General features: G+C 47.3%; 1 protein-coding gene across 1 annotated transcript; it reads right to left on the bottom strand.

Annotated features, from left to right (window-relative positions):
• Positions 1-396: 396 nt before the first annotated feature.
• LOC144718634 (digestive cysteine proteinase 2-like) lies at positions 397-12,414 on the bottom strand. The gene is made up of 11 exons (XM_078594035.1): positions 12,295-12,414; positions 8,091-8,165; positions 7,502-7,594; positions 7,059-7,231; positions 6,388-6,631; positions 5,723-5,930; positions 5,111-5,304; positions 4,534-4,625; positions 2,878-3,039; positions 2,338-2,527; positions 397-1,537 (listed from the first exon to the last, which is right to left on the bottom strand). The coding sequence occupies exons 1-11, from the start codon at positions 12,335-12,337 to the stop codon at positions 1,350-1,352; spliced, it is 1,662 nt and encodes a 553-aa protein (XP_078450161.1). The 5' UTR covers positions 12,338-12,414; the 3' UTR covers positions 397-1,349.
• Between the last annotated feature and the right edge of the window lie 15,213 nt (positions 12,415-27,627).

Consider the following 27,627-nt stretch of genomic DNA (forward strand, 5'->3'; position numbering starts at 1 on the left):
AACCTCAGAGAGGATGATCCTGGGAAAACCAAGTTCAACTAAAGAACGTTCAATTAATTGGCAGCAAAGGTCTCCAAAACAATAGTCACACACGCCAAACGTCGTGTTTTGCTGTTGTGAAGGCAACGAGAAGCGCCGAGCAGGCCGGCCTCGTCACTCCCGAGTTGCACAGGGCCAACTCTGCTCCAGAGGCATCAAGAAAAGCACTACGGCCCACGGGGTAGAGAGCACTACAAGCCATTGTCTTGTCAAGCACAGCAGCAGTCGTGTGAAGGTGTTTCGATTAACGTAGTAAAGCATGCGACGTTCACGCAACGCCAGCCAGAAACCCAGTTTGAACCCACCCTCGCCATCAGAGTCACCGGTGAAGATTTAAGTTACAAACTACAAGTGCGACATGTTTCAAAAATCCTTTATTCGCTTTGTAATCTTAAAAATTATTCACACCTCGTCATCGATTTCAAGATAACTCAGGACATTCCGACACTTTGAGAAAAGGCAACACTTTTGAGAAGATTAAAGGAGGCCAATCACCAAATACGATGATCTAGCACACGTATCCTCATTCTCTCAATTCATGAACACCACTTGTTGACCGGTGCTTAAGGAACACAAATTCCACTTTCCATTATCGGGAACGACGGCATAGATCTATCCTTACTATTTTACAGACGAGTGCTGGGATGTATTTACGACTAAAAAACCCCGAAGCACTTGTATGAGACTTCTGAGAATATTTCAATGGAAGCACAGGCAATATGTTTCATACTTTTACAATTATTATCACTATCCATGCTCTTTAATGTGTCAATGCTGCATATAGCATATGGCTGTATGTGCAATCTTTTAAAACGTAATCTGCTTTGATTGACCGACAAGATTGTGTAATTTCAACGGATTTGACATTGCGCTTTTCATTTTTTTAATATTCGGACATCTGATGAGGTTAATAAAACATGTGCAAGATTGTATAAGGCTAACAACATACCTTCGAAATCATGCACGTTCATTAAAACAGCGCTTAATATTTTCATGACAATGTCCCACAAATAAAAAAAATATTCAAAAGACAACAACCCCTGACACCAAAACCACACCCAATTCAGAATACAAAACTATCACAATCACCCAAGATCAGAAAATTAAACAAACCACACGAAATCAGTGAAATGTATTTTGAACGATACTATGGCAGAAAAGTGCCTCATGCGGACAAAAACTCAATGGCATTGGAGAGCAGCTGCGATCGGCAAAATGGTGTCGAGATTAATCGTATCTTCTCAAGCCGATTCCAACGGATTGGGGGTGAGCGAGTGGCTCTGCTCACGATCGGGACGAAGCTGGCGCAATCAGGCCAGCACGGCATAGGAGGCGTCCGTGGTGACGCCGCAGTTGTTGTCGCGCGTGGACATGAGCACGTAGCCGTCGTTGCCCCAGTACGTAGACCACGAGTTCTTGACGAGCCAATAGGCCTCCCCGTCCAGCGTGCCGTAGCCCACCCCCAGCACCGCGTGATTGAGGTCGTCCACCTTGCTGTCTGCAGGCGCGGGAAGGGGGGGGGTGCAAACGGGGGCAGAGGACACACACACACGCTACGGTTTCTACGGCCACCGGGGAGTCGATGCTAGCTGCGCTGGGCTGTTATTACGACCCGGCGCGGCTCGTTTCTTAGCTCGGCTCGTCGCGAGCCGTGCAGGAAACGTGGCCTCGGACACTCTCCCACTTCATTCCCCTCCCTCACTCACCCCCCCCCACCTCCTCTCAGCCTCTCTTCCCTCTATAGCCAGAGGAAAACGATCGGAAACATTTTGGAAACTTTTAACGAGGTTGATGGTATGCTTGGGTGAAATGTTATACCAAGCAAAAAGAATGGTCCACAGAAGGAGGTACCATAAAGCTACCTCTGAGATCCCTTCAGTGGTAGGCACCAGCACCTTTCCCACCCACCCACCCCGCTACACAGTAATATTGATTGCATGACAGTCAAACTGACAATTTTAATTCTCAGGAGCTGGAATGTATTCAAGTTAAGTTACTAAAACATTTGGTGTTTGGGCTCAAACCTTAACCTCACTGCAATAGAGAACCCGATTTAATTACAGGTGGTTGAAACTCATTAAAATCACAACATCTGTGCAGTGCAAGTTGAGAGCTCTGACCTCTGAGCCACCTGGCTACCTCCCAAAAAAGGAATTCCTTAAACACACAAACCTATGCACGTATCGTGCAGGCAAGGAATCGCTACCAGTCGATGAAGGATGAAATTCTCCACCCACGTCACCTCAAGCAGCGCGACACGAGTTGGAGCTCGCGGAACATTTTGTGAGGGTCACTTACGGCACTTTGGCTCGTAGTAGACGCCGTTGCTGTAGAAGGCGAAGGAGAGGTGGCCGGCGTCGATGCTCACGGCCACAGGGCCGTTCTTGAAAATGGCCAAACGGAGCGCCTGTTCGTCGCCCGACGTCACATTCACGTAGTGGTCTATGCGCGCCACGTGCTCCGTCTCATTGTAGTGGCAGAAGCCGTTCTGCGTGGGGTGACAAGGCAGCAGCAGCGAAACTCTCAATGCCACCACAGTGACAGTGGATGAACGCAAACTCATAAGACATCTGAGATGCCACCAACTCAAACGAGTAAAAACTGAGCACCATGTTATTTTAGGCAGTAGGACGATGAAAACAACCACATTGACCTCACTGTCGAGATGGGAGCGATTAAATCGGCTGGTGTGCAGGTTTCTAGGTGGATTGTTACATCGCAGTTCCACACGGGATGGCGACAGCTTGAGGGGAACTTCAACCAGCGGTGGATGGACCATGGCAGATGACAATGATGAACTTGACTGGGTCGAGCGGCAGAGCAAAACGGCGCACGCACCTGTCCCTGGTAGGGCCCATAGGTGTCCGCGGTGGAGATGCCTCCGTGCTTCATGATCCACTCGAAGGCGCGCCACTCCTCCCCACCGTCGCACGCATTGTTTCCGAACCCCCACGTGCAGTCGACGAGCATCTGCTGCGACAGGCGGATCAGCTGCCCTGTCTGTCACACGCACGCACACACACACGAGCTCACGCATGCACAGACAAGTAAACACACGCACGCAAATATAAGTGTACGCACATACTCAAGCACACGGATGCATGCATGCAGGAGGTATCGAGACATACCCAGGTTCACTGGTGTACCTATACACGTGCACGCACAAAAGCAGACCTAGATACGCATTTAGAGTCAGTAGGAAACATGCTGTATGCATGTAATTGGGCTGTTTTAATGTAAAATTTCCATTATGAGTTGTACCGCAAAATAGAGTAATAAAAAATCTAAAAGTCCACTGTAAATGACACGGGCAAAGGGAGGCCTTCATCTGTGGGCTGGATTGATAAATATGTATTTAACACACTGTTCGTGAATTGTATTATTTCACTTCCATTACAGCATGAGGTTACAGCTCCAAACGCATACTATGCAGACCTGGGATCAATTACAAATGTAATTGTGTCGTTCGTAATGATTTGCAATCAGTGTATCACTGTAATTTGAACTAACAATACTGCTGCAGGTATAATTAGAACTGACCCAAGATCTGGTTGTGTCCATCGCTGTGTCGTGCTGTTATTGCTAAAGGTGGGCCAATAGCACTGCCAAATGCCACAAACGCGCACACACGCACGCGCATCAATTACTACTCTCACTGGAATAGGCCTATAATAGGCCTATGCATTGACAGACGTGAGCAGGTGCACTAAAATTATCAACACAGTGTTGGTGCCAGGTTGAAAACATTCCCCTCTAGGAGCAGCGATGAATAAAGATGTTTGCAGCGATGGATAAATATCGTTTGCGGGGCCGTTTCCAAGTGGTAGGCCTCATGCGGTCGCTGGCCACACACGGAGGCCAGTTTCCCCACGCAGGTGCTAAGGGGACTGAATGGCCACTCTCCCTAAACGAACAGATGCGTTCGCCTCCCAGACTCGCTGACCAGTCCCGCTGCATTCACCCAACGAGGTCAGAACACACGCACGCACTTTATTTAGGAGCGAATCGAGCTGCTGCGCTGGTTTTCCTGTTCGGCAATTCCTCAGCCCCCACCCCCAGTAATTTAGGGTCATGCTTCGATGTTTTATTTCTTATCCCTGTTGCCTTCTCCTGTGTTCTTGTTGTTTTCTGTTCCATGTGTAACAATGTATCCAGTCAATTAGCCTAAGTGTCACTCAAGTGTATCATTCGGATACGTTGTAAATCATCTATTCTCAGGCTCAGTTATTCCATGCGTATATTGCGAACACAAGAATCTGCTTTTAGAAGCGGACTTTGAGTGGAAGGTGCCGGCGGAATTAGGGTGGCATTGGTGACCCCACGAGACACCCCATGCTGCCTTCTTCCTCTATTTGAGCTAATAGGTCGTGTGGCATAACCTTAGTGGTTACAATTTCTTCATGTGGCCAAAAATAAGTAACAACAATTTGAAATGAGTAGGGGTTAGCAAGTAATTCACTCTCAGCTCAGGCACTCGGGGAGGGGAGGGTTTGCCTTGAGGAAGAGGGACCCCTCCAGTGTCCCAGTGGTGGCGAAACTCCAGCACGAGCCACAGCAAGCCTGATCCTTCACGGGGGTCACGGCCCCTGCGGAACGGAGAACAAATGCAAAACAAGTAGGGATAGAGAACACATATCGTGGACTGGAAAGCAGGAAAACAAGACATCACATGCATAGCAACAAGCAGGCACACAACACACGCAGAACATAGAGAACACATGCCACACAGAGAACATGAATCAAGCGCAGGCACACAGCATGCGTCGCACACACACCGATATTTATATATATAGATCACGTATTTGGCACACACAGAGGAAACATCAAGCACAGAGAACACAGCTCATGCACAGGTACACTGCGCAGGCACACAGCATGTGAATCGCACACGCAGCGCACAGATCACACGTTTGTCGAATTTCTTTCGCACCGTACGTAGCCAACCGTGCTAATCGGAGGTGTGCATAGAGAATGCAAATCACGCATCAGCAGGCAGTGCATGTGGGCGCCGAGCAAGACGCAAGAGTTGCGACGAGGGCACGAACGCTCGGCATGTAAGCGGCGCGCGCACCGTAGAGCCTCCAGTCCATGGTGTCTGGCGGCGTCACATTCACGTAGTTCTGCGCCGGGAAGGGGCGGCCGTTGTTGGGGGTCGTGGGTTTCTGGCGACCCCGCATCAGCGCCAGTTCCTCTACCGAGCGGTCAGCCAGGTGGTTCAGCGCCAGCGTGTACGTGCGGTTGGCACGATTCGCCGAGTGGACGAACCTGGAACGTAACCGCGAGCGTGAGCCGAAGGCGTCTAACAAAGTGCCGCTGTTTCAGAAAGCTCGACTCGCGGTAGGAACATTGTGAGCGGGGCGTGGTGGCACACGCCGGCGACCCAGCGCTTTGGAGGGAAGTTTTTATGGATCGTGGCAAGGTATGCCAAATTCCAAAAATCCGCTGGGTTACGAGGTCGCGAATAGACGACTTTAGGCATTTACTTCAATCAAATGCATTATATGCGATGTAACAACACACGTACATCCTTGGTCCACCACCACAGCACTTGCCTGTGCGGAGACAAAATCATAAACTTTATTTAGACTGGAGGAATCCAATGCAGCTATGAAGCTCTTTTTCACACAAGTCCAGTAGGGGCGGGTCAGCAAGTTACAGCACTGTGAGCCGAGGGTAGCCAAACCGGAGATTGTGGACAAAGTTGGTCTTCCTGCGCTCGTGCTCATGGCTGCCCGGCGGGTACTCCCGCCCGTGCTTGCTCGTGAAGTGTTCGAAGAGACGCTGGTGGGTGTCGTCCACGGCGCTCGGTTCGCTCGGCACGTACTGCGCCATGGGATTGGCGAGCAGCGAGTGCTCGGCCCCTGGGCCTGGGAACCCGACACACTTGGTGCCTGCGTCCACGGGGATGAGGAGGAGAGAGGACGGAGCTACATCAGCCGATCGCTCGCGCTGCGCTGTCACCTAGCGCTTGTTTCCAAGTGTGGTCTTCAAGGGTTGAAGAGCAAGTAGTCAAAAATACCTGGCATCACCACATTTGATGGTGAAATCAAAGCTCATCGAGTGGTGGAATCTACACCGTGCATCTGGTCTCTGCGACACTTAACAATCTCACTTCTGATGGCAAAATGTTATTCGGCTGCTCCGTGTGCTCCACCAAGTTTGACCTCAGCTCAGATAACATCATCAATGCATGAATGAGGTTGCCTAAATAAAAAAGAAAATCTGGATTTTTCTAAAAGTTGTATCTTGGGTTTGGGTGAAGACTGGGGGAGAGTGATATTACAGTAGCACTGCCACATCTGACGTACAGAACACCGGGACGTTTAATGGGAAAGCAGTGGCTGTCACCTTTGGGAAGCTCGAAGACGGCAGGGTCCACCTTGTGACTGATGGTGTGGTAGTCCACGTTGTACTTGTCAACGTGGGAGCCCAGCAGGGTGTTGAAGCCGCGCATCTCGTAACGCACAGGCTCAGGCTCCCCGGAGACGGTGGTGCCCACCCACAGCGTGTACGTCGCCTTCTTCTTCCCCTGGTACGTCACGTTTCTCCACACCGTGCAGTGCCGGCCGTGGAGCACCTCCGAGCCGGCCGGCTGTTTGCGACGAGACACAACAGAGCCGCGTCCAGCACATTGGTGCCGTGATTTAGGAGGCAAGGTTTTTGTGGATCACGCGTAGTTCGAAGCGGCGCGTAACTCCAAAACACGCTGGACTGAGCGGTGGCTAAAAGATTTTAAGACAGTTAAATTGATACTTGAACCATCTGTGTGTAAATAAAGAGTATTATTATATCAACAGGTTGACACTCAAGGGAGAGTATACGCTCGAGAGAACATCCACCAGGCAGATGTAGCGATGAAATCACCTTGTGCAGAAATGCTGGATGAAGTCCTGCACTGCAAGACCGTGAAGGATGACGATGGTTTAAGGAGGCGTTCAACCCAGCAGTGGATTGATCATGGCTGATGATGATGGTGATTCATGGTGAAGCGAATGATGCCAACAAGTTGAGAGACGCACCTGGAAGCCAGTGAGATCTGGAATGACGGCCTGGGTGGCTACAGGGCTGGCGCTGGTGCCATTGATTTGGAAGCATTTCTTCACGTTCACTACATCCTCCGTGGTCTCAGGAGTAATCTTGTATGCGATGCCAAACTCCTTCTCCGAGGCGTGCTGGTACGTGAGCACCTGACCTACAGAATCAAGGTCACGCCAACGGATATACAGAAACCTCGGTAAGAGAAGACTTGAGTGTCGGTGATGAAACAGGTGAGGTTCTGCCTGTAGTTTGTGATTTTGCTCCATACAACCCAAGTATTCAAATCAGGTCTGTACCATCACGATATTCAACCTTGCTCTGTGATCTTAATAAACAACCCAGCTTCATGCGGTTTTAATTTTCAAGCCTGCTCCATACAGTGGACGTATTCGACCCTGCCCTGTACTGCCATAGTGCCCCGTACCACCATAGTAATCGATCCTGCTGGCTTTGCCACTCAAGTTGAACCAGGCTTTGAACGGCTCCTCGATCTCAGCGTAGGGCAGCAGCAGCACTCCTGTGAGGACAATTGCACACACATGCATAAGCACAAAGGACAAGGATTCCCCTGTGTAGCCTGTATAAACTTTTGGGGGAAAGTGCTATTAGCGAGCACATATGGCGGCTGGCACGTGCACGAGGGATTGGTAAGACGACCATGAAGTCCAGCCAGCTTTGACGCTCCAGTGCTGATGTTTACATACTGCACAAGGTACTTATTTAAGGCTGATTCGACCTAGAGGAGACGGTTCAGCCAATCACCACCCATGTTGGCCATGGGCGACAATAACTCGGGTCACCGGGTGTGTAGCACAATACGCTAACGAGTGCCACTGCTCCCTACCAGAAGGTCGAGCGCACACAGGCAGACAACACATGCCGCCCTTACGAGTCCCACGCCACACACAGCCATTTGTGAGGACACCTCATGTCAGTTCCGATTAGCGCGGTTGGCTGCGTACTGTGCGAAAAAAAGTTTAACATATGTATAGCCACTCACGGGCGGCACTTACCCGAGATGTGGTAGACATCTCCAAACTTCGGTGGATCCACCACCGAGTCCACCGAGGGCCTGGCCTCTGCCGAAGCTGCAGACAGCACACAGTGGGAACATCCGTTTCTGGAAGGTGATGCGTGGTTGCAGACTGGACCACGAGAGAATTACACGATCGTCTGCGAACGTGTGCTAAAAGCCGAGGGGCTAGGGTTAATTTGGCACGTTACGACATTCTGACGGAAACGCACGCGGAAAAACGCCCCTCGACTGCGATAATTAGCGAGACACTCCTGAAACCGTATTGAAACTCAGTGATACTTTACTGGATAGATAAATGCTCTTATTATTCTTTTATAAATAGGCCAAGAATACGCATTCCCTTGCCAAGATCCGCTGTCCGCTTTGAGTAAGCTCCTTGGGCTGTAATGGATAGGGTGGAAAGGTCAGGTCCTCCAGTAAAGCAGGTATTAAACACAAATTATCTAGTCATACTGTGGTGGCAGTGATACACAAACACAGGAACAAATAAAATGTGCCATTGTACAAGACTGCCGAATGTATACCGATTTCCAGTATTAACACAATCGGCTATGACGGACCACAAAGGTTCAGTGATTTGCAACTGCACTGCAAAGCAGAAGCAATGGCGTTGCAATGTTTAACATGGGACATTTCAGAATATTTGGAGAAAAGTAATTGCCACACAACTGCAGTTACCAGTTCAAGTCAAATCTAAGTTAAACCGAAGAGAAAATATCCAAAGTCTAAAGCGGGGGAGCTTTTGGATGGGGGTGTTTAGCAGCTGCTTTTCAGTCGAGTTATGTTGAAACTTTGATATTGGTCCATCCACACAATGTCTTCACATTTCTTTTGCACTTTTCGCATTGCCGATATATATGCAGAGCAACAACTTCAATGTAACATTCTTTTGCACTGTACTCCTATCACTGTGCCCACATCTCCCTTTCACGTCCCCATGTTCTTGGGTAACGTGCGACTGCAGAACGATGCCGTGGCATCACGTGCGGATAGATCATATCGAAGGGGAAACAAATCTCTGTACATTTTATTTTGTATTCCTTGTGAAGTGACACGTGTCTGCAATGCTGCACAAGGAAACAGAGCTGGTGAATCACAGAGATCGTGCATTTGGAACAGCCACCTGCAAGGGCTCGCAGTGACCAGGAGGTAAAACTGCAAGTAAACTCCAAACCAATCTATATTACGAACCTCCCATGTGTGTGGGTCTCTTCTCTGGGTTTTTAAAATTTCCTTCCCAATCACAAAACATACGATTGAAAAAAACATGAATGGACTGAATCCATCCGTGTGGGGCTTAGTGCCTTATGCAACTAAGTTGTCTCCCACATGAAGCCACTCATTCATGGAATTGGCAAAACATCCCAAAGCAGGAGTCCTGAAAAATAGTCTTGAGACTCGTTGAGGCTTTCATAGAAAAAAAACCCAATAAGATATCTTCAATGTATACAGTTGTCATGAAATACAATTCTACCTGTTTAACCAGCACAGTTTAGGAAAGTATGATATATGGAGATTAAATCAAACACGAGTGTTATACCAGCTTTCAAAGACACACTTGTGCCCATCTGAAACTCAAATCAGACAGATTCATGTTTGTAGATTCCAACCGGTCCAGTACAATACTGTACTTACCACTCACGAGGAATGACAAGGAAAAGTCAAGTAGGAAGTGAGTAGTTTCACAAACTATCACAAGTAAACACGGCATCCACACACCCACTGCCTGCAGTTACAATTTGGGCGTTTTTGGTTGAATCTTTAAAAGTCTGTAAGTTGCAATCACGCCACCGCTGGTGCACTGGTCTCCACCATCAGGAAATACATCGACAGAATTGGAAATTACTGTACCCACAATTTACGCCGACCACACTTGCCCTGTCGATCGAATGGTTACTGTGCAGTAGAGAATAAGAGTTTTTGGTTAAATGGACTGCACATCACAAAAACCTCATACAGGTAGTCCTCTACTTATGATGGGAGATGCGTTACGACGACCCCATCATAAGTAAAAAATATCGTAAGTCGAAGATGGCCTAGCCTACCCAGGAGTCGTAAAGAATGGTGATAATTTAGCAAAACAGAGCAATTTTCAGTACCGTACTGTATAAACTATATGTATTTATTAATTACAATACTGTATTGCACAGTAAATGTAAACAAAAAAAACAAGGTAAATTCTTAGCCTACCTATATGAACTGCAATTTAATAGAAAGTTGTTTCAGGAAACAATCCTATCTGCTATAGAAACTTTTAACAGGCATTGAACGTATCGTATCGCGATCGTAGGATCGAAATATCGTAAGTCGGACCATCGTAACTCGGGGACGATCTGTATAGTAGCCCTGTGCAGGACACCACCTTGTTACAAACGCCGAGGGCAGTTGCGTCACATAACGTGTCCCAACTTGTGGCAAACGTGTGAGTAACTACTCTCTGGGGACATTCTTGCCACTATTAAAGTAGGTCCCATTTCATGGCTGCTCACCCCCAGCTATAAACGCTCTTGATAGTGCATCGTCTTTGTATTGTTCGCGTTTCAGCGTTCTCTGCTCTGACACTGGTGAGACTAGGTCCTAAAGAAGGTAAAATAAACAATGCATATATCATCAGAGCATGTTTGTTTGCAGGTTCACCATAAGTACGTGTGGTTAAATGCGAACTTGATTCCTTGTTCAATGTTTCTACTTTGTGTTTGAACATCTTAACGTCTGTTTTATTGCCAGAAAGTGTAAAACCTATTCTTATGTTTTTTTTTATAACCACTCTCTGTTATAAACATTTACCGACAACCGAACTACAACACACGGGACGAGAATCACGCGACTCGTGAGAGGGACACGAGGCACGACATTTGAGGTATTACACAACAGACTGGCGACAAAACACGACAGAAAATGTTGTTAGAGACAGGAGGAACACAATAACTGGAACATAAGAGACACACGGGACACACAAAGCAGACGGCGAAGACGAACCGAGAGCCGAACGTAGTTCCAGAGACACACGGGACACACAGGGAGACAAGGGATGACGGAGAACCACAGGGAGACGCAGGGAGAGAGAGATGTTTAGTTATTAATGCGGGGCTTTACATGACATCTCAAACGTTTGAAATGGCACCCCCGGTATCAGCTGAGTGTGAACTCCGCGCTTGTCCCGCGATTCGGGCACGGGTCTGCAAGGAAGGGCACCATTATTTCCACGCGTCATCCAAATTGAGTCATTTGCGGGCCAATTTTCGAATGTGGCAAATGTCGACCACGACGCCAGTACACAATGGCTAACTCTTGCGAATTACGTCGATTTAACGCCCACTGAGAGGCAGTGTATAATGGTTATTACAAAATATTCTTGGTTCTTTCGGTAAAGTAACGTTAAAACTTTTGGTAAATAATAAAAACAAATGATTTTTTTTAATTGAAAATAATAAAAGGAAAAACCCACGACGTTTCGATCACAACACAAGCGGTCTTCATCAGGTGGAGACTGATGAAGACCGAGAATATGAATTCCTGCAGTCACGAAAGTTTTAAGTCAAAAGGTTATTACATTCACAGTAATATTCAGGGCGGCCACTGGATTCGAACCGTGAATCAATTGCAACGGGCGGCGAAAGGCGCTCTCGGCTGGGCCCAGGTCAACGCACCCACAGGGAGACGCCAGAGGCACGGGGAGACCGCGGGCAAAGGAGACGCAAACACGGGGAGACGCTGGGGGACACGGGGGATATGACACGGGGAGACATTAGGGACACGTGGAGACGCTGGGGAACACGGGGGGGATATGACACGGGGAGACATTGGGGACACGGTGATACAGTGGGGGACACGGGGATACAGTGGGGGACACGGGGAGACGCTGGGGGGCATGGGGGGATATGAGGACACGGGGAGATATTGGGGGACACGGGGAGACACTGGGGGGCATGGGGGGATATGAGGACACGGGGAGACACCGGGGATATGAGGACAGGGGGATACACGTGATGACACGTGGAGACGTAAGAGACAAGGGGAAACACGGGGAGACACGGGGATATGAGGACACGGAGGGACAAGGGGAGACACTGGGGGACACTGGGATATGAGGACACGGGGAGACAAAAGAGACACGGGGGACACGGGGAGACGCTGGGGGACACGGGGAGTCTCGGACCCCCGGGACGCGCCGTCCTCACCCAGAAGTAAGAGCAGCAGCGACACCATCCCCAAGCCGGCCATGCTGAGCGCGCGACGACAACCACGTGATCCTGGCTGTCACGTGACTCGCGGGCGCGCGCGACCCCCGGATTATCACGTGACTCGCGGGCGGGGGAGGGGATCACGTGACTCGCGGGTCTGGGTCGTCACGTGACGGCGGCGGTCCGCACGCGCTGGAGTTGCTGCTTGTCGTCAACGTGCAACTTTATCCACAACTGGAGGGGGAATCCGATGAGCTGCAAAGCTCTTTAGCACAGATGTACAGGAGGGCACGGGGTCAGAACGGAGTGCAAAGTACAAGAAAAGGGGCAAACACATCACCCAAACACAGACATTCAACACTAAACCATCTAGTTTAACACGTAGGCTTTCGCGACCAAACTCATCAATAATACAGGTTTTTTTGGGGTTCGCGTAAATATAAATGTTGTTCAACCATCCCCATGCTACCAGGCAAAGCCCCACTGAGCTAATTGCCTTGTTTTTTAGAAGCGACCATGGCCACAAATGACAGCTCAGCAAAGTGGCTTATCACGTGGACATGTATGGCAAAATTAATACTGGTAGGAACCTCCTGGTTACACCAGCCCACGGGATTTTTGTGTCCGTACGTCCGTCATGCAGGGAGGGGCTGGGTGGGGAGGGGCTGAGTGGGGAGGGTGGGGAGGGGCTGGATGGGAAGGGTGGGGGGTGGGAGGGGTGGGGCTGGGTGGGGAGGGTGGGGAGGGCTGGGTGGGGGGTGGGGCTGGGTGGAGAGGGGCTGGTCACCCCGTGGTGCCCTTATAAAACTCAACGTTTAACCTACTCACGCCGGCTTGTGCCCGCCCTCACAGTCGGGCGTATTTGCGGAATACACCACGCCGCCGTTGACCCTGGCCATTGACCGAGCAACCCAACGTTCCTACCAGCTCCCTCCGCAGGAGGAATGTGTTCACAACGCGCGTTTTATAAAATTACGGCACCGTGCCACTCATGCCACGTGTTCGCGAACGACTCGCGCGCGTCTGTGGACACGTCCCATGGGTGAGCTCCTCCGGCAGGCAAGGCTGCGTTGGCTGGGTCATGTCGCCCGCATGCCCAGCCACCGCATGCCAAAACAGCTTTTGTTCGATCGGATAGAGGGGGGCTAAATGGGCACGGCACGGGCTAGAGATGAGATGGAGTGATGTGGTACAGGCAGGGCCGGATTAAGGCATGGACTTTAGGAGCTGCAGCCCAGGGGCCTCCAGAGATTAAGTGAAAAGTTATTTCATCTGTGAATGCTGAACTTTATTTGTTGTTAGCTTTGTAAAAAATACAATTTTATTTTTCTTTCACTTTGTTTTCCTTTTGAAAATATTTCTGGGGGCCTCAGTACCTGTAGCCCAGGGGCCTACAAAATATTAACCCGGTCCTGGCTACAGGAGGATGTGGAGCTGAGTGGACTTGCCAATGACTGGTACCAGCGGTGTCAAGATCGGCCTCTGTGGAGGAGGCTCGTGAAGGACGCTGCTGCTACTGGGCAGTTGGAGGCAGTCGCCCTCCAGCAACAACGGAGGGCAGAGGAGCGACGCTCACAACAACGAGCGGAGCGCCGGGCGGAAAAAACACAGCAAAGTTGGCACAGTAGGGAGCACAGTTGGCGCATCGGTCAATCTAGATTTGGCATCGGTCAATCTAGATTTGGCATCGGTCAGTCATCTCAGTCAGTCGACCCACGGCACCTGCAGGATCTGTCCCGTAACCTCCTGCCAGCGGGCGTTCAACACTCGGCCTTAAAAGTGCACATAGCCTGGCACAAGCGCGCCGTGGAGACGTCACCGCCACTTCGTAAGCGAATGGCTGGGTCGTTGTTGTTGTTGAAGCCTTCTTTCGCTTGCGGGGCTCTGCGGTCAGCAGGTGGCAGTGCAGCAAAATACATCGCCCGGGACCCGCGTGTCTGCTGCTCCGTGCCACCGACCCCCCTGTCACCACCACCACCACGCTGACCATCATCGCCGTGAAGCAAGGGCCCGGATATTAATCCCCAAGAGCCGCGGGCGATGGCACATCCAGCAATGGATTGACTAAAATAATGTATGCACACATTGATTTTTTTGTTTGTTGAAATATCATCTATTGCATATACCAAGACACGGCAATTGACAGGGTTGTATGTGGTCAAGTGCGGTGTCGTGAACGCTCCGCTACGATACCCGGCGACCCGAGTTCGATTCGCGCTCATGGCCAACACCAGTGACGATTATCTGAACCGGTCCTGGGCCTCCTCCCCTAGGTCGACTCAGCCTCAAATGAGTTCTTGGTGCGGTGCGCAAACATTGCCACGAGGGTGACAAAGACGGTCGGCCGTGGTGCTGGCCATCCACCCCTCTTGTGTGCCGTGCTGGCTAACAGCACTTAGCCCAAAAGTCTGTTGCTGGCTGGGTCACGTAGCCCGCATGCCCAACCAGCTTTTGTTTGGCCGGATAGAGGGGGCTAGAACTGGCGCGGCACGAGCTAGAGAAGAGGTGGAAGCTGATGCGCTACAGGAGGATGTGTGGGGCTGAGTGGACCAGCGGTGTCAAAATGAGCCTCTGTGGAGGAGGCTCGTGAAGGACGCTGCTACTGGGCAGTTGGAGGGAGTCGCACTCCAACAACAGCGAAGGAGCGACGCTCACCACAACGAGCGGAGCGAGCGCTGGGCGGATAAAATTCAGCAAGTTTGCACAGAGGGGAACACAGGTGGTGCATCTGCCAGTCATCTGTCAGTCAACGCATGGAGTCATGCCAGCAGCGAGCTTTCAACAGTTCACGCGGCCTGAATGTGCACCTATCCTGGCACGCGCGCTGTGGTGACTTCACCGCCACTTAGTGGCGAATGACGGCGGCTGGTGTACTCCCAAATCTTCCAAGACGTCTGTTCATTGTGGAAGAGTAGGCCAACATATTCTCTATAGGGGCTTATTCTAGCGGAAAACCCATCCGCCAGCAGTGACGTGAGCAAGGCATTGCGGGGCTGTACCTTTAGCTTTACAAATGATCAGGCTGGATGGCATCGTGGAAGAGCGCTAGAGATCCACAAGCTGAAAGTTAAGGTCAGGTGTTAACTCAGCCTATCATTCTGGGGTAGATAAAATAAGTCCCGCTTTGTGGGAAGTCAACAACGGTCATCTTACCGAGAGACTTTCCTGCATTTCTGTCGTTGCTTTGACATTCTCTAGAAATCAATAAGTTAAAAAGCGATCCTATTCCCGCATTTTATCAAAGCAAGTCAACCCTTGTTGAATCAACTCAACACATAATCATCTAGTTCATGGTCAAACTACAATACCAAGTGAAGGAGGATGCAATTCAAAAACACGAATAGCATCTTGAGATGTGTGCGTTTTGTAGATACACTCATAATGATTGCACCCAGTGCTGTCTGACATTGTGCTGTTATCCCACAATGAGAATAACGCGTTTTTAAAGTAAAGGTGATGCACTTTTTCATAGTGCTCTCGTCACATCACTTCGATAATAGTTTTTTTACCCTTTTATCTGACAACAAAACTGACACCTTTTTTTACAAGGAGTCATGTTTGCATTGACCACAATACCTGCGGTCGGAATGCAAACAAAAAACACAACTCTGATAATGTATGCACTGTCCTTGAAATTGATTGGTCCACACCCAAGACAGCTTTTCTTAGAGCCTCGTCTCACATGGTGTTGGATCAGATGACGCCAAAAGGCGCACAACTCAAAGACAATGAACCATCAGAGTATGTGAGCTCGGGGTAAGCATTTAGGTGTCAGTTTTGTTGCCAGATAAAAGGGTGAAAAAACAATTATCATATTTTGCTACTGGCAAAGGAGGTTCCAATGGTGTTACATCACTTTATGCATGTATTAATACTGACGAGGGTGACATCATGAAAGTGCAATGATGACACTTGACTTTTATTGAGCAGCCTGGGCCACACTGCCGTGGAAAGCACATACAAGAACTGTGGATATTATTGTATTGCCCCGTGAAGTAACATTTCCTAATTTTCCAGCTAACCTGCACTTATTAACATACTCTTTCCAGGACCAATGTCTGACCTCAAGTGTCTGTAATCGCTTTGCACAATTGTGCACAGTGCGTGCACTTGTGTAATGAGCGACTTCCACGACACGTCGTATAGAGGGTACTTCTTTATTTCTCACACTGGGCACAAGACAGGCCAACAGTGGTTCTTCCTCTCACTGACTATAACTCTAGGCAATAACACCTCTACTGGCTACACGCACAGCCGATCACTCGGCGAAGTCCTCTCGCCTTCACTTGTCTCCGCCGCTGGCTGGCGGAGTGACGATGACGGCGATGGAACCCACGCAGGAGATCTTCCATGTGGCCGCACGACGGAGAGAGATGTCGGTGAACAGCGACACAGCCAGGACCCAGGACCTCACACACGAGCCCCGAGCTCCGGGTCCACTCCCCCTTATATCCCCCCAGGCGTGGCTAGGCCCCGCCTCCAGCCACGCCCTCTCGTGGAACCTTCGAGCAGGTTCCCAGAGCATCTCGGCTAACCCCTCCTGTTACCTTTCCCCAGATACGCCTCCTTCCCTGATTGGCTGTTACCTCTGTGGCTGGACCCGTGAAACCCTTTCCAAGCCAGCAGGTGTCACTTTGTCATTACACTTGTATGCAAGCCTTTTTTACATCTTCCCTTTGGTAATCACAGGGCAGTAAAGCTCTGAGATTTGTGGCGTATATTGCAGGTTGGGGTAGAGCAGTGCTTTTGCAGGAGCCAAAAGATGCTTTTCAACTGGCGTCTCCAGCAAACCTAATGTGTTTAAGCACATATATTTTCTGCCCTTGCATTGTTCTCGTGGCCACAACCAATTGCAGCGGTGCACATTTCACGCTCCAAACTTTGCGTCCCGTTTTTATTCTACACTGTGGCCTCATGGCTTTCCGCTGCTTGAGCCAGTCCTTGCACGGTTGCACAGTCCCTCTCTTCTGCACGCGCGCGAGCACTCTGCGCCGCATGTCACTGACCGCACCCTTGACAAAGCGCATACAGCGAACACGTTAAATAATGCATACAAGTGTCTGTGTTGGCCTCCTTTTATGCCCCCAATTAATTGGTAAAAAAATTGCTACGCTTTAACCCAAGAACATAAATCCCACTTCGCCAACCGATGACAGTGGACAGTTATTGATTCATTTAATGGGTGGGGCATAGTTGTGTCTGCTGCTGTATCACCCGTGTGGGTTGACTCGTCACATGACATTTGTGCAACTGTGCATTGAATCCATTTACGAGGTGAACATGGATGTGCAGTGCAGACACAATGTGCAATTTTTTTACCTATTTTTATATTTTGTAACCCTCCAATGGTTTCCCATATGTGCAATCAGTGCCATGTCTTGATGTGCATTTTCAATTCGGATCTCTCGCAGGGCAGAGAACAGTCCATGGAAGTGTATACCAGAGAGGTACTTCTGAGGTCGCTTCAAGTGACTTCTGATCTGCACAGGAAAGGGCAGCAGAATGATTTCACCTTTTAGGCAAACAAAAAAAACAATGCACCTGCGTGCAATGTTGAGTCCGAACAAAATTCAACAATAATCCAATGTCTGGTATCTATATCTCACCTTGTATTACTTCACACATTCATGAATAAAATAACCTACATTAACTGCTGAAAAGAAAATAATTATTCAGAATTTATGGGTCCAAATATACCAATAGAATACATTGGCAGAGATACACATGCCCACAAAAACATTCACCACATTCATCATTAAATCTATTACAATATATAACATATACTGTATTCTTCGTATTATGTGTTATTTAATTCCAAGCGTACATTCTACATTTCATAACTGTATGTCCTTGTTTTTCGCTTTTCCGGGATGTTTTTTCTCAAAAAAACTTTTGGGGTTTTTTCCTTTAAAAATGACCCCAAAAGTTGGGGTGCTTATTACTTTCCGGAGCATTATAATCTGCAGAACATGCGAAGTATATATATTAAGCTGACAATTCAGGCAACGGTCTCTAAAGAACGGCGACTGCCAGAAACATCAGCCTTTGGTGGGGAATGTTGCAACTCTCACATGTAAGCCAAAACGGAAGTTCAGCAATGCAAGTGTAATTATGAGTTCCACCCACAAGAGGGCACCTAAGATAGTGTCCAGTTAATGTCTTGCAAGCATCGAACCCAGCGTCCAGGTCTCTTTTGAGTCCAGTCTGTCCCAATTTACCCCGGTAATCAAAGGTAGCTCACTTCTTCTGACGCCAACAGATCCAGGGTAAATATCGAGTAAGCCCATGGGTGTTCCAACCACGCCGTTAGATTTGGCCATGCTTCACCATATATTCAACGATCACAGACGTCTCTGGAAAATGTTGGTAGAGGCGTCAGTGAGGAAACCCACCATATATGAACCGCTCAGGAGAAACATTTCTGTTTTTTCTACCAATGTTATGAATCTGTGCCGTAATTTTCAAAAACGTTTGAACGTTATGGCAGCTCCCACAATACTGGCTATATACGAATTGGTGAGGGGAAATCATGGGCAGCACAAAATGGCCTCACAATCAATTAATAAATATTTAAAACTCATTTTCCAAATCTATTTGTATGCACATTAATATTCCACCACCCCAACTCCCTCCACATTATAATTGTTGTAGAATTAATGGGGGATATCCTTCAAACACTCTGAGTGGTGCAAATGCCTTAGTCGTGACTGCCATTTTGTGCCCATTTTACTCTAATTTTGTGGTTTACCACTTCAGCAGATTCATTCTTTCTGGTCTCTACCTTAACTAATAATAACAAAGCATACTCTTCCTCGCAGGACGATGTTGTGGAAAGTATTTAGGAAAATACAAGTTTGGTTGTTGAGTACAAAGAAGATGTCGTGACGAAACTGCTGTAAAAATGCTACTTCTAATGGCATGTCTATGCTGTTCCTTATGGGGTTAACTTATCACGGATGCAAATGAGGTCTAATTCATTCCCTCCAACAGATGGCACAGCAGATAATGATGACAAGGGGGGGAAAGACAGGGAAAGATAAAATGTCTCTGCCACCATCACTATGGTGACTGAATGAGGAGTATTATTAATATGCGCAATGAGAGTGTCGCTCATTATGAGCATTGCTGAAGCGAAGTTTCACATTTCACCATAGCAAAACGAACATTTTATGTCGTGAGTCCATTTGTTGTTCATTGGGAAGATTAATTGCATCAGCGGTGTTATATTAATATTTTTTTTGCATTTTTACTGGATAATTGAGAAAATATTTCGGATTTTTTAATATGTGATTATCATATTTAGAAAAAAAACTATAATTGCTCAAACACCATGAAGTCTAACGACTGCATACAGAGCATGTATTAAAAAAAAACCTCAGCATAATGTGCAGCAGCAATTGCCATGTACGAACACTTTACATATAACACACATGGATATGTGGTACGCTATTTACGCATGCCATATATCCACGCGTAAGAGATGTCAAACGAAAAAACAAGTATGATATTCCGGAGTTTGAAAGACATTTAATGAGACACTGTCTGAGAATAAAGAAACTTAAAAATGCACCCCACGTATATTACCTTGGGCAGTACAGCCTGGTAAAAAAAAAAATTCTACCCCCGGGTAAACAGATCACTGGCTTCCTGCGTGTGGCTGATTACACCTCATGTGCGAAGGTGGGGGGGGGATGGAGGAGGATGGGCTCAGCGGGGCGGGACTGCAGGCTGTGTGCGATACGCATACATAATGCTCGCCAGAAATCGGCATTGACTGTCAATCAGAGGGGTTCCGGAAAGATCCAATTCCTCGCCCTGCAACGGCGCGCGCCGCTTCCCCCACCACCATCACCCCACCCGCGTTATTTGCAGTCGAATTCTTTGCAGAATCGCAGGGAAGGAAGAAGAAGAAAAAATGTGCAAAATTACGTTAATTGCATAGCAAAAAGTACCCCTGTGGAACCGCACCGACTGGAAGGCGTTAATGCTTTAATGTGGATTTTGATGTCGTACGTTCATCATTGCATGATTTTTTTAATCTCCATTTTTGTGGTGTTACAATTTTTTTTTATCTGTGCCCCATGTATTATGTATATTACTTGTTTGTGATGCCATGGGCTCTGGTAGCCAATGCACATGAAGCAAACAGACAGGTTTGGTTAGATATTTATTTATTTATGACATCAAATATGAACATTTGCACACATTTCAGGAGCTCGCCTTTACCACCTCGGCTATCACCAATCCCGACAAACCATCATCACATCTCAGCATTGCATTTACGGATCAGAATTGTTGGGCAGCACTAACAGGCGTGCATGTGTGAAGCGTGTTTCGTGTCCCTGGAAGACGACGTGAAGTTCAATTCTCGTGATTGCCGACGCTGCTTTGTCTGCTGATTTTTTTGGAGCTACAATGGCCAATTCTACAGAAGATGGCGGCGGGTTGATGTCCCACTGTGCAACTAAATGGGTTCCGCCAGGCGGAAAGGCAGAGGCGTCTGTCTCAGACCCTCTCCGCAGAAACATCAAACATAGGCAGGGGCCGAGGTGGAGTTGAGCAGACGTACAGATTCAGCTTGCCGCTTTGAATAGGGTAAGCAACTTGGAAGTTCAGACTACAAAGTCAACAGCAAGGCACCGTAGGTGAGGTTTGTGATGGTCTTCGCCATGGAGTTATTCTCATTGAATATTTCCCTAATTCGATAAAAATATATATATATAATATACGTCACGCTAAATAATAATGTGTCGTTGCGTTGGGAATAACTAAATGCGTAAGTAGAGCATATTATTTGGATCCATATTTAAAAGATAGTATCCTTGCCGATTATATCTGACAGTTCAGCAGCATTGATTCAAACAAGGTTGCCTCTGCTGATGAGACAATGTTTATCGAAGCCAGTGTAGATTTACTTTGTATTGAATCAATGCTGTTGAAAGGGTCTCCTGTATTCCCAGAAGGCCATGGGGCCGATGGGTTTTGAAGAAACATACTTTTCATTATTATGGAGACATTGTCTCCTTATATATTTTGTGACTTACATTCTCCACCATGACGCGAATGGTTATATTTTGAGATGGGTTGGAAATATTGACAAAATACCTTGGCTGCTGGAGGAGAGGAAACGAGATAGGAAGGTAAGTGTATGGACAATAATGATGATTGTAAAAGTGAACTCGCAGTTGCCCAGCATTTGGGAGTCAATGATGGTGCTTTAGGATTGAGATCTTGATTACAGGTACGGTGAGAAATACAGTGGTGTAAAATTGGATTATCTGGAGTTTGAAGGCTTAGTGATTTGGGTAAGTCGTATAAAGGTGAACGGGACAGTGAAGGCAATAGGTGACAAAAGGCAATTGATGGGAAGTGGTGGATGTGGGAGATGTTGCGCAGTTGGAGGCAGGAGGTTTTGCAATGTTGAAACTAAACTTGATTATTTTACCAGGTAAGGCCCACTGAGCTATATCGCTTTCTTTCAGAAGCGACCTGGCCACAAATGATAGCTCAACCAAGTGGCTTACCATGTGGACATTTATATCAGGCAAATACTCTAAAGGCGTGTTTCTAAATGTGGAGGGAAAAACCGGAGGACCCGAAGAAAAATCGACGTGACCACGAAGAGAGAGACATACAAAATCCAAATATATAAGCGTCAAGGGTGAGGTAGTTAACGTCTCGCCACCTAAAAATATGAGGGGAAAAGAGAACTCAGAATCAAGGACACCCAAGGTTTCAGATGTTCTAGAAAAGGAGTAACATGTTTGAACATAATCTGCTGACTTTTTTTCCAAATAAGGAGGACTTTGTTATCCATTTAGTTCCAATTTTTCGACGATTTTACTGAGTTATTTCCTTTTTATCAGAAATTTCAAGCAAGTTTATACAATTCCAGATGATTTACGGTATGTAGCAATGTAGTCCATACGAACTAATTTATTATGTAGTTATCAAAATGAAATTATAAATGTAATCTATCAACGAATTAATATTTGGCATTGCTATATCCCAATAGTCATATCACAGTTCCAATAAAACAAGATACTTGTAAAATTATGTGGTTATCTGGAGGCGTATTGCACGACGTTTCCAATTTGAAATTCAGTATGAAACTAAAATGTTATTTATGCGAACGTTATAAATGAACAACAAAGATACGTTTTAATAGACGCAATATCGCAAGTCTACGGTGCAAAGAATCTTGCAGGTAAATATTGATTACTTTGAGAGCCAGGCGGGGGTGGTGGGGGGCAGGAATTGCTTGTTAAAAAATAAGAGAAAGTCAATTTAAACGAAGAATCATTTGAATGAGCTCACTTATGGACATTGCCCTTCTCTGTTGAGAGATGCCTCTGGCTCCGTGCTCTACAGCACGACGTGCACCACACAGAGCAGACACGGCCACAGATGAGGTTTTGGATTCGCCACATTGAATCTTTCTGGGGCTGTGTGTGACTTTGGATGATCCACGGACAGACGGAGGAGGCGGCAGCGTTTGCGTGGGCAGAGCTGCACCTGTTCACAGTCAAATAAATAAATAAAAACCCTAGCATGCGGAGCGGGATAGGTAGTGTATCACTCTGTGTGTGTGTAACACTCGCACACATGTACAGATTAAAAGCATAGGCTATCAAATTACTGGGGTTTTTTTCATGGGTATTGAAAAGTGTTAAATAAACTATTAAAACGACAAGCACATTTAAGCTGCGGGAAATTAAAGCGTGAAATGTAAACAAAAAAGTTTGCTTGTAAATTTGAATGTATCACCATGCAAATCAATGCAAATGTATGAGTGTGGCATTCATATCTTTGTAAAAGTTACATAGAGTGCTTGTTTATACAAGGTGAACTGCTAAGTGTCAGGTTTGGGTTGTATGACTGCCTCATAACAGACTTCTCTTGTGAATCAAAACATGATTTTAACATCCTCTTCAAAGCTGATGCTGTATTCTTGTAATTTCACGAATAAGTACCCAGTTAAACACGTGAATGGCGATTGATTTCGAACTGCCTCAGCTGTATATGTGCAGTGAAACATCACTTATACTCTCACCCACAAACTCTATTACACTCGATGTGATTACATGCATTCGCAGCTTCCCATATTCTCGAACACCTCAGCATTTGCAAATCGAATTCATAATTAAGACGATAACGACAAATCGTGCATATTCATGGCCTTTATTGACGCGGTGGTCCATGTGAGTGCAGTACTGTTACAGGTATTCAATTAGCGATAACAATTTAAGCTTTCAAGCCAGGCTCCCAGGAAGAAGTCACGACCAGTATGCGCAATGAGGCGACGGTGCTCGGATAGCGGCTCTGCCGGGGAAGGGGCGCTTCGAACGGCAGCGCTGCGTAGTTGAGAGGTGGGGGGGTATTGACTCGATATTTTACCTCGTGGCACAGAAGTTGCCGAGAGTATTCAGATCAAGAGAGACAGGCGTCGTGTCATAGCCAGACTCAGGAGTTGTGACATAGCCAGCAAGACTGTGAGGGATAGCATTGAAATGGGGAGGGCCCCATCCAGCATTGCCGAGATCATGGCTGATGATGCTGGTGTTGTACGTAATGATACTGGAAGGAACATCCTGGTTCCACCAGCCCACAGGGGATTATTGTGTCCGTCCGTCCTGAATCCAAAAATGGGAGGGGTGGGGCTGGGTGGAGAGGGGAAGGTGGGGAGGGTGGGCTGGGAGGGTGGGGCTGGGTGGGGGGTTGGAGGGGTGGGGCTGGGTGGGGAGGGGCTGGTCACACCGTGGTGCCCTTATAAAACTCAACGTTTAACCTACTCACGCCGGCTTGTGCCCGCATATTTGCGGAATACACCACGCCGCCGTTGACCCTGGCCATTGACCGAGCAACCCAACGTTCCTACCAGCTCCCTCCGCAGGAATGTGTTAATGCCCAACTACCACAACGTCGTTTAATTGTAAGCAAGTTTATGTTGTGTTTCCAGGTGAGAACTCAAGAGACCAGGATAGCAGTCTCATTTGCAAGAGTGACCTGAGTCACCAACATTACAAAAAAGCAAAACAAATAAAGTACTCTACAGCCAATGAAGCAAAGAGAAATGAGAACACAAACAATTGCGCCATATGATACATCTAAATATTGCACGAACATAATTCAATGATAAATAATCAACTCCCTCCAGTGCCAGGCGGCTCGGGCAGATTCTTTTTTAACTCATCATAGTAAAATTACAAAATTCAGTTACAGAAACATTAAACAGCTATTGTACCAATATGTAAACCATAGGTGGAAAAAAACCCGATTTTTCCAGCGGCAGGCATCGGGTTTTTTCTTTAATACAATTAAACCCGATTTCGGGGAATTAAAATTTGGTTTAATGAATACGACACTCTGATAGGCTTAGGCTGCTTCCTCGTCGGTGCTGCTATTATCGTACTCGGGGCCGTCGGGCACGGGGTAGTCGTAGAATGCGGCGGGCAGGTTGGTCTTGATGAACACGAGCTACTCCTCCACAATCGTGGGCGCCAGTGAGTTCCTTAGCTTGGAATGGACGAAGCCCATCGTTGAGAAGTTGACGAAGTTGCGGTTCTGCAATTAGAACCAATTAAACCGGATTTCTCCCAATCTCAAATGATCGGGTTTAATATAAAAAGACAATTAAACCCGATTATAAAAAACCCAACTGTGCCACCCTTGATGTAAACAGACAGGGATGAACATGAACGGTGTCTAAATCTCTGAAGGACTTGAATATGGAGGCCAGAATCAGCCTATTGAACTGTTGTCGTTGATGCTACTCTGCACGTGTTCGCTCAATATATTTGCATTTCTCCTTTAATCGTTGTGCTCTCTTCTCTCTCAGTCTTCTAAACCCATCACTGTTACACAATACAAGAGTTGCACCTTGTTATTGAAGCAAAATTACATTTAAAAAAAAACTATCCGGGCTCCTAGAATTGCCACAATTTGGCTGATTTTTTCCCCATGAAGTGAGTTTTAACCAAACTAAGTTGTATCTCTTTGCCAATGGAAGGCTACTTCTGAAATACATGTTTAAGCATCTGCAAGATTTAAATCAGGTTTCACGCGGACACGCCCTTCGACACACTATGATTGGCAGATCACAAAAACGGCGGCTCTGTCGACCTCCACCAGTGGATGTCAATACGTGAATCGGTCTTACAATTGTCTCGCGGATGAAAGCCCAATTTATACAGCTAAGCTTGTTTTTGGCTTAGTTGTGCCCAAACAGCACTCTCCGACAATTTAATATGGCTTTTCGTGAACATGTGACTCACACAACACGATGCTGGTGAAATGTTTCAATTTGGTTTTGAATAGTCTCACTTCTGGATATCTGCTTACATTTTTACCATAGGCAACGATCATGTAAGTGCCGTTGGTGATAGAAGCCATTTTCGCTATGCCAAAGTGAGCACTTGGAAGCACCTCCATTCAGCCAAGATAGAAATCGACAGAATTACCAACATTTTACAATGATATTATTACTTGTGTGTTGATATTGCTTTGACCCATTTCATACAAACACTGATGTATGTCAGGATCCTCTTTTACCCCCCGCCCTTTATTGCGTTTATTAACGATCTTCCGTCACGCAATGGGTTAGTTGTGTGAGCATGGAATGGAGGGGGGGGGGCCTCCGTCAAACGAGAAGAAGCGATCTGCATGGTTGATGAGGTGAGGGTAGGGAACCCACGGCTGGTGTGCCGGACACAGCCCACGGTCACACGAGACCCACCTCTTTGAAAGAACCCACCGACAGTATTCAACTATCGCCGCAGACCATCTTAGCCACACATTGTGCGCCGAGAGGGCATGGCGACCCATTCCGCCCTAATTCCCACGTGTGGGTATTGCTCCCATTTCGTGGAATATCTGCACAAAATGTAAATTAGGCGTTTTGCACGAAACTGTGCGAGTCAGTGCACATGACGACAACGGTGGTGATGAAAATGAAGACGATGATGATGATTAAATCATTATTTGTAAAATAATGAAGTTGATTATTTGTGAAATATTGAAGTTGAATATTTGTATTGTTTATGAAGTTGATGAGGATGTCAATATGAACAATGTTGCTGTTACCACTGTTAATTCTGTTAATGACAATAATACTGGAAGGAACATCCTGGTTACACCAGCCGACAGGGGATTATTGTGTCCGTCCGTCCGTCATGCATCCAAAAATGGGAGGGGTGGGGCTGGGTGGAGAGGGGAGGGTGGGGAGGGGCTGGGTAGGGAGGGGCTGGGTAGGGAGGGGCTGGGTGGGGAGGGGAGGGTGGGGAGGAGCTGGGTGGGGAGGGTGGAGCTGGGTGGGGGGTGGGAGAGGTGGGGCTGGGTGGGGAGGAGCTGGTCACACCGTGGTGCCCTTTTAAACTCAACGTTTAACCTACTCACGCCGGCTTGTGCCCGCCCTCACAGTCGACAATGCTTGCGGAATACACCACGCCGCCGTTGACCCTGGCCATTGACCGAGCAACCCAACGTTCCTACCAGCTCCCTCCGCAGGAATGTGTTGCAGGAGAGCGACATGAAGCATACTAGAATGATGGAAAACTACAAGGTACCCCCAACTCTGAAGAACAATGGTATGTTTGTAAAGAAGAAACAGATGCTGGCGGATTTCAAGGTCGTTATGGATGCTTGGTCTTACTTTAGTAAGCTCTTCCCAAAAATCTGTTATTGTTTATATAATAGAGTACAGCTTCTCAAAGCTGTCCTCGCGTAATCCAGAATTCGTAGGAAGCCATTAAGGCGACTGAAATCCGTGTGGATGGGTAACCACCAGGATTTATGTAAATTATGTGCAGGGAAATTCGAGATGAGCCTCTCAATACTTGGGAATGTAAAAAAACTATCCCTGGCCATTATAGCTCGTACAATGTGATTTGATTGACGAATGTGTTGAGTTATTTGTATGATTATTATTGCACTTGGTCACCACTGCCAACGCAGCAGTAGCATCACCAAATAATTTGTTTCATAAATACAATAGGCAGGTGTTTGTGCCACTTGCGATTCCAAGGCTGTAGTATAGCCATCTGCTGTATGGACTTCGGTGATCCCCTGTGCCCTTGGACGCGTCGTCCCTTCTCCACGTGTGCTTTCTGCGCACTCTCGTTAATGTTACAATGACACTAAACATCTTCCGGCCTGTCGGGACATCTTTCCAGCTCTCGATATCCAGTGAACCTCGGTCTTCCTCCTCCGCTTCGTGATGGCGATGATGGTAAATAACTCATTAAACCGTGAAGTCGCTTTTTAAATTATTAAATTGTAATTATAAAATGGTAAACATTGAGCAAATCGTCATTTAGTGTGACAACATGTGTA

This window comes from Lampetra planeri, chromosome 5, assembly GCF_965212315.1.
Source record: "Lampetra planeri chromosome 5, kcLamPlan1.2.h2, whole genome shotgun sequence".
In the NCBI taxonomy this organism is placed as follows: domain Eukaryota; kingdom Metazoa; phylum Chordata; class Hyperoartia; order Petromyzontiformes; family Petromyzontidae; genus Lampetra; species Lampetra planeri.

Excerpts from the sequence above, each read along its gene's own strand:
- LOC144718634 (XM_078594035.1), bottom strand. The coding sequence starts at position 12,337 with ATGGCCGGCTTGGGGATGGTGTCGCTGCTGCTCTTACTTCTGG. Across the intron at positions 5,305-5,722 it reads AACTTTGTCCACAATCTCCG|GTTCGTCCACTCGGCGAATC; the intron begins GTTTGGCTACCC and ends GTTACGTTCCAG. Across the intron at positions 4,626-5,110 it reads CATGGACTGGAGGCTCTACG|GGGCCGTGACCCCCGTGAAG; the intron begins GTGCGCGCGCCG and ends TCCGTTCCGCAG.